At 36.1% G+C, this 8,330-nt stretch overlaps 1 protein-coding gene across 1 annotated transcript; it reads left to right on the top strand.

The window, feature by feature from the left end:
- The first annotated feature begins 2,722 nt into the window (after positions 1-2,722).
- LOC104908181 (hypothetical protein) lies at positions 2,723-3,695 on the top strand. The gene has a single exon (XM_010697267.4). The coding sequence runs from the start codon at positions 2,924-2,926 to the stop codon at positions 3,473-3,475; it is 552 nt and encodes a 183-aa protein (XP_010695569.2). The 5' UTR covers positions 2,723-2,923; the 3' UTR covers positions 3,476-3,695.
- Positions 3,696-8,330: the final 4,635 nt, after the last annotated feature.

Genomic DNA, 8,330 nt, shown 5'->3' with positions numbered 1-8,330 from the left:
ATTAAGTCGAAAGCTGGTTGGACGGACTCTAGTTTCACATCGCTTTTGGAAGTTTTAGCTGATATGCTCCCTGATGGAAATGAACTGCCAAAGTCGTACTATTCTGGGTAGTGTATCTCATTCAGAAATTTCATTCTTGTATTTTTGGTTTAATTTTGTGTAGATTCAGACTTTGTATTTCATTCTTGTATTTCATTCTTGTATATGCGAATTTATTTATTTTTAACAAAAATTACCCACTTGCGTCGGATGTAAGACAAATTAAAGTCGGACGCAAATGGACTTTTTTTAAAAAAGAAATGGTTGGGCAACGCAGATCATGTATCCTTAATTTGCGTTGAGATTTGTGCCGTCGTACCCATGTCCGACAAAAATGGTGGTCCAAGGTCCGACGCAAATCGTTAATTTTGTACTAATGAATGTATGTTCTTAGCCAAAACCAAGATCTGACGAAGAGTCCGGGAGATGGACGGAGAAGTAGAAATAGACTTTAGAGAAGAGATGAGATTAGCACAAACCGTTAAAATGGTAACCTGATGCATACATTGTCGGTTTATCCGAATGACAACATTTAAAAGCGCTTGAGCTTCTGCATGAAGAGCTGAAGTAGCGAGGCCATACATACCACCTCCTTGCACAATAGCATTCTCTAGCTCATCAACTAACCATGCAAGCCTAGAGGCCTTGATGACTTTGTTCTATGCAACATCAATTTGAACTTTATAATTATTAAAACCAACGTTTGAGAGCCCTATATGAAGTCCTATGAATCTAGGAGGGTGGTTCGGAAGAACTTCCGGTGGGTGAAGGAAATAAAGGTTAGACAGGAAATTAGAAAGAGTGCTCTGATATAATATATTCGATGATATATTTTCCTCACTTTTAAAAAACATTATATATTTGATGATTCTGAGCATGATAATTCATCATCTTGAGGTGAATGAACGTTAATATTTATATGTTGCCATGTACCTTTAGCCATAACACAAGTGCAGAACAAATCTTAATGGGTCAGTGTAATTTAACAAAGAACATGTATTTAAGTATGAATTATATAACGAATCAGTTTTATGATTACATTTGATGTTAAGTTCAATTGTTATGCGTTAATTTTGTTTTATAAAGTTACAAATTAAAGAGGAGTGTACAACTCCTAGTAATGACAATCATATCCAATATATGAAAGCTATTATATTCCTTAAAAAAATAAACGGTTATTTCACCAAATACCCCCACAAATCAATAAATTCACAATATACCATCAATATTCAAGAACTGCACCATATAACCCCTAAGTTTTCGAAAACGTTCACCAAATACTCTTTTCGTAACTCCCATTATCTCACCGTTAACATTACTTACAATATTGCCATCATTAACCCCTAAGCGCTAATTCTAACCCTAATCTAACCCTTCCCCTCACCCTAACCTTAACCCTTACCTTTACCCCAAATCCTAACCCACCCAGCCAACAACCCCTCCACCCCACCCCAGCCCCTACCCCTCCCCCACCGCCAGTTTGTTCACCACCCCTACCCCCTCTTCGTTAACCGTCGGCCTCCCCCACCCCCTCTTCGTTCTCCGCCGGAATCCCCCGCCCCCTCTTCGTTCTCCGCCAGAATCCCCCATCCCCTCTTCATTCTTCGTTAGAGTCCCCCACCCCCTCTTCATTCTCCACCGGAATCCCCCACCCCTTCTTCGTTCGCTGTCGACTCCCGGCCCCCTGCGCGAAAATCCGACCACCCTGTGCGAAAAACCAACCAACCCCCAAAAATCCCCCACCTTTGCGCGAAAATCCGACAACCCTGCGCGAAAATCTAACCCACCCCCGCGAAAATCCCCCACCCTGCGCGAAAAATGACCACCCTGCGCGAGCAGTTGATGTGATGGTGAACGAAGAGGGGGAGGGGGAGGAGGAGGGGAGGGGAGGGGAGGGGGAGAAGGAGGGATGCTGCCGGGGAAAGGGGAGGCCGGCGGTGGAAGGGAGGGGGATGCGTTGGCGGAGGGGGAAGAGGTGGGGCTGGGGGTGGGGGTGGGGGTGGGGGTTGGGCCTGGGGTTGTGGGGTTGTTGGGCTGGGTTAGGGTTAGGGTTTGGGATAAGGGTAAGGGTTAGATTAGGTTTAGGGTTAGATTAGAATTAGGGTTTAGGGTTAATAATGGCAAAATCGTAAATAAAGCTAACAGCGACTTAACGTCCGTTAGAAAATGGGTATATGGTGCACAGTTTTGAAAAGTCAGGGGTATATGGTGAATATCTGAAACATTGAGGGTATATGATGAATTTCGCGATTTGTCGGAGGTATTTGGTGAAATAACCGAAATATAAAATAGTGCAAAACATTATATTTTATGAAATTTTATTGTTTTTTACTTCTAAGGTGTATTATGTGCGTATGTTCTCCACCTTTTATATCTTTTTTTTTATACAAAAATTATTGAATTTGAAATATATATGATGTGTGTTTGATATTATATGTCTATCAAAAAGTAAACAATTTTGACATTGATTGGGTATTGTCATGACTTGCCAAAATATATCTCCAATGGACCAATAGGGCCTAAATAAGAAGTTAGATGACCCATTTTATTTTCTGGTTCATTCTTAATAACGCTCATAAACCTTAATGGCTTTTTTCTCAAATTTCAACATCCTCCACAGTCCATAATCCGTAGTCCATACTCCATTTCCCCCAAGATTCAGCCCATTTACATTTTACCACAACACTTCCCAAACAATACAAAATCCGATGTTTCCGCTTCCCAACAACGCCGCCGTTTCACCTTCCCCTCTTAACCATAGTTTTCTCTCTCCCCTAGTCCTATAGCCTATATATAACCTCCTCTTAACTCTCAACTTTCACCCATTTGTCTTACCAACAAATAACACAATACAACACAACCAACTAAAAAGTAAAGCTCAAAAATGGCGTTTTACGCAGAAGAAGATCAAGTATGGAAATGCTCACTACACCCCTCGAAACGTCGTCGTACTGGAGTATGTCCTCTGTGTCTTAAAGAACGCCTCTCTGAACTTTGTCCTGACTGCGCTAACGTACGCCCTTGCTTATGTTGCGCCACCACCTCTTCTTCTTCCTCTACTTCCTCCTCTTTCTCTCTCCACATCTCAGAACTCGGTCAGATCTCCACTCTTATCGACGCTGAACCGCCTTTTCGACGCTCCAGGTCTTCCGCCTTTCCTTTCTTCCGCTCCGCCAGATTCTCCACCGCCGACGATAAAAACTCGTCGGAAAAACTCGCCGGAAAATCATCGATTTGGTCGGTGCTTTGGTGGCAGAAGAAACCGAGGATAGAGAAAATGGAAGCGGAAATGAGAAGGTCGAAGTCGGTTGCTATCGCCGATAATGACGTTAGATCTACGAAAGTAAAAGGATGGTATTTTCCTAGTCCGATGAAGGTTTTCCGGCAATCTACCTCGAAATTCGTTCATGAACGATCTCCTTTGCACCGAGGTTGAATTTTGATTCTTAATTTTTTTTTTATATATAAATATTAATGGAAGTAAGTGTATTTTTGGTAATTGTGTAAATCTACCTTTTTTTTGAAAAGATATCTCTAGACTTTAGTAGTGGATGGATAGAAATGGTAAATGTGGACAGGATGTAGGAGAGTGTTAATTTTGGAAATACTTCCATTTTGAATGAATGAAATACTAGTCAAGCTAAACTTTATGCTAATCATAGATTTTCCTTTATTGTATTTGCAATACTTTTCTAAAGAAAATAATTAATTACCTGTAATATTTTTTATCTTTGATTTTCCTTTTTCTCTTCTTTACTTCTCTTCTACGCACTGAAATTGATGTCAAAGAAAGTGTTACAATTAAAAAAACAGAAGAAGTATTTAATATTTTTCCTTGATCTATTTATAAGCCACAAAGACGGTACAAAGTACAAAAAACACTCGTCAAAACATCTTTGGTTTTTTTCCCTATTGATATAAAATGGAAATAATTACTTCACAACGGTTGTGTACTTGTGTAGTTGCGTTTTGTAATTATAGGCATGTTATTAAGCGTTAATGTTGGCTTATTACATTGAAAAAAAAGGCTAATCTTAATTTAGCGGTAAAGAGTAGTATAGTTGTTGGTTTGCCAAAGTTCGTCTCTACTGATTAGAGCACGAATCAATCATTCCTTCACTCATGTCTTGTATTTTTTGTTTTGACAAGAATGTCTTATGTAGTTATGTATTATTGTATATACTTGTTACTCAAATAAACTTCTATTGTTACCCTTTACATGGAGTTCTCGTTACGACAAGGTTTGAGGATACCCAACTAATTCCTAGAGAGAATCGGTAAGTGCACGCGATCTTGTTTGTGTGAGGTTAAAAGTATGTTGGTAGGATATACCAAAAGTGAGTTGGTAGGATGTACTAAAAGTGATTATGGGTTGGATTAGGCTTTTAACTAAAAGTGATTCCAATTTAGATTAAGAGGTTGGGTAGCTATTTTTTAGGCCTCGTCCAAGCCTCGGAAAACATTGAGTCGGGTTAATTTGGGTTTAAGGCTAAATTAGATAATTGTCCAAAATTCGAGTTAAAAATTATTTGTCCAATATTGTGTGTGCCAGCTAGTCAGTTAATGGTACGGTCATGGTTCAATTTGATATGCTCTATAAGTACGTTTTGTAGTCTTGACAATTTAGGCATTTTTATTAATCTAATGAATTATTTGTGATTCTTTTTAACTTTGTTTTTGTATATAAAAAAAATCATTATAATTCTTTTTATGGCGTATTTATTCTATAATTCTATGAACCATATGATTACTTTTACATTGTCACTTAGTCTTAAATCTGGTGGTAAGAGATTCTCCTTTACACCTGAAGTTCATAAATCAATGCCCACTATGAGCTTTTGAAGTAAAAAGTCATTTTTAAGTTGCCCAAACCTCATCCCAATCAAAAATAAAATAGGCGCCAAGTCATGCTTACCTTGATTAGCTCTACTTTTGAACATATGAATTTCTTTATCTGTTTTCCTTTACTTTTGCAATGTGTGACTTCTAAATTGGAATGATTAATCTGTAAAATGTGTTAGTTCAATAGGATCTTTTTCCTTAACAAACTGAAGAATATATGACTACAACTAGTATTATAATTTTGTCATAATTCTCTCATTTAATAAAAAGGAAAAGTTTAACATGTCTAATTGTGCATAATCCATGTGCAATGTGACTCAAACCCCTCAAAGAGAAGACACTCCCAAACACTAATTAATATTTAGATGTTATTACTATATAGTAAAATAACCAAATGAAGTTGACAATTGAGCTTTATGTTACCAACTAGTCATCTGAAATTAAGAATGGTGTTTGGATCCAAATTAGGGGCAACTTTGCTTTACAAATTACAATGATTGAATGCATAATTGAGGAAGGGAAATTATAGAGGATGGCATTTCTTTAAAATCACGGCTCATATCTTTTAGATCAAGACTAAATGAAGAGGAGATGGTTGGAAGGGACCCTACCTACCTTAGCTTCCAATAACATAAAGTTAAACTGTGAATATTCGAGAAAATAACAATAATTGTGAGTTATCATTAGTGGTATATATAGCTTACTAGTCTGTACTTCTAATGAAGATGCTTTAAGATTTAACCGTACGTGTATGATTGTTCAATTTCCATGCACCTTTTTGGGACACCCCAAGGCCTTTTATGTTGGACCGTTTAGCCAATTTTTTTTTTTTTTAGGAAAGATAATTGATACAAAAACCAATTTTTACTAGACTAGTAGCTTGCAGGACCCATCAACTTAGAGGTTTGTTATAAGGTTAACAGTCAAGAAATAATGCCCCAACTTATTGTTGGGATGAATATTCGAACTCTGGATAATACCCTGTGATCTTGGGTGTTACTCCAGTAACTAGGGATGGCAATGGGTACTAGACCCGACCCAGACCCGCTAGGACCTGACTCATTTATAAGAGTCTGGGTCCAAAAATTTTAGACACAATGGGTCCGGGTCGGGTTCGGGTTCGGAGATCATGGGTCACCTGCCCTGTGGACTCATCTACATATTAGAATTTTTTTTTACCTAAACTCTAAAATTTTGTGAGTTGTGATTTTGTGAACTCGTTAGTGTTGTAACTCCACTAAGACATGTAACTTTGTAAGTTGTAACATTTTAATATTTTACGAGTTAATTCTTAAAAAAAAATTGGAGAATGCTTTAACCATGGATACAAGAACCTATATATATTAGGGCGAAATTTTTTGATTACATATATTCAGAAATACGATGAAAAATTAAAACTAAGAAGGACCCATGGACCCGTTAGACCCAGCAGATCTGGGTCTGAAAAATCTAGATCCAACGGATCTGGGGCGAGTCTGGGTCTGGATCCAGGTGGACCCGACCCAGACCCTCCCCATTGCCATCCCTACCAGTAACCTACCACCTCTCATTGGCCAAAAATTTATTCTTGTTGGATCATTATCTTTGTGTTTTTGCACTTCTTATAATGATATTGAGGAAACTTTGAAAGTAAGATTGGGTTTCACTCGAAATTTTTTGTAAAGAAAAAACTATTTATGAATTGGGGTCCATTAACGAGAGGAATATATTTGAATTTCATATAAAATGATAAATCTCTTATGTTTAGAGCGAAAATGTGGTTAGATTTGATGGTTATTGGAAGATCATTAGCAAAATTCCCTTACATTCTTCATCGACAAGTCGTTATTTGTTTCTTGATCTCTTATGTAGAACAATAAAATGTTTAATTTGAAATGTCCGAAGTTAGAAGTTATAATGAACGAAATAAAGCAACAAAATATTAATTAACCATCGACACAAGAATTTAACGTGGTTTACTAACAATGTGTTAGTTAGGTCCATAGGCAGAGAAGAAACGATTTTATTAGATTTAGGCAAGAGTACAAATTTCACAATATGGAGACAGAAGTTAATTTTTGTTAATCCCTGCACCACATAGTTAATTAAAGCACAGTTCAACATGAATTGTCTACAGTTCTCCAAATTAAAGTTTCCAACACTTTCAATTTTCAATTTTAATGAATACGTGATGAACTAACAAAAAAGAAATCTACAACTTAGCATAATAAGTTTAAAGTAGATAGTTCTCCATTAAATTTATATTAATGTCTATAAAATTCTGCATTAATACTAGTATATGGAAAATGAATATATTACTTTTATTGCAAAAATCCTATTCTTATCACCTCAACCTTCTCCTTAGAATAATATCATACCACATAAATTGGTTCTCTTTTTGCACAACTTTCTACTCCTAATATCTATTAAGTCATTATTAGGTTCTTGAATAAAAAAAAAGTGATTTTGAGTGGAAAATTGAAAGTAAATTACTTACTTCCTCCATTTTGTTTTAAATGTAACAAAAGGGTATTATTTGTGAGATATAAAATATTCATTTGTTGCATTTAAAAATGAAACGGATGAAATATATTACTTTGTGAAGAAAGTAAAAGTAACAATATCATACTCCCTCCGTTTCATTTTAATCTACACACTTACACTTTTCACGCATGTCAATGTAAAACTTTAAGGACATATATCTTTAATTTTGAATTTGTAAAAATTATAAAAAGTATATATTAATAAAATACATAATAAGACGAATCTAACAAGATCCCACATGACTATGTTTTTATTCACGTATAAATCACAAAAGAGGATCAAAATGCAATTTGTGAATAGTGTAAAATGTCAAAGTGTGTAGATTAATATGAAATGGAGGGAGTATATTCATATGAGGTTTTTTGATAAGAGGTTTGGGCATTTTGAGGTGAAATAACCACAATTAGGGTTCATTAATCTTCCTCCAGTGAAGCTGTGAAGGGAACATTCTCCTTGGAAATACAAACCCGTGAAGAAGTTGATGATTTGTGATGACAACCGTGGTGCACGAACTTGTGAAAACAACCTCTCCTACCAAAGCTCTTTTGCACGTTCGTTATTTGAAAATTCATGAAAAGAAAAGAAAAGAAAAGAAAAGGTTGAATATTCTCCTGTGAAACAAATGTAAATAGCAAAGCAGAAGTCTTCTGGTTGGCAAATTTCACCTTCGTTCTGACAGTTCCTAACCTTTTGACAACAATAGTGCTCTTCCATCTGTGTTGTTCAGTTGTTGTACCTAAGAAAATGTTACAAAAGGCTTGTCTTCTTCTTAAGTTGTCTTCTATACTTACCTCATAAGTCAATAAATTAATTGTCACTGAATTTCTTGTACATTTGGAACACCTTAATTTGTTTTATATCAAGATTAAAGAGTCCAAAGAAACTAATCAATATCCCGAAAGATAAATTATTAGAAATATATTTTC

Source organism: Beta vulgaris, chromosome 5, assembly GCF_026745355.1.
Source record: "Beta vulgaris subsp. vulgaris cultivar EL10 chromosome 5, EL10.2, whole genome shotgun sequence".
In the NCBI taxonomy this organism is placed as follows: domain Eukaryota; kingdom Viridiplantae; phylum Streptophyta; class Magnoliopsida; order Caryophyllales; family Amaranthaceae; genus Beta; species Beta vulgaris.
This window is presented reverse-complemented; position numbering and strand designations above follow the sequence as displayed.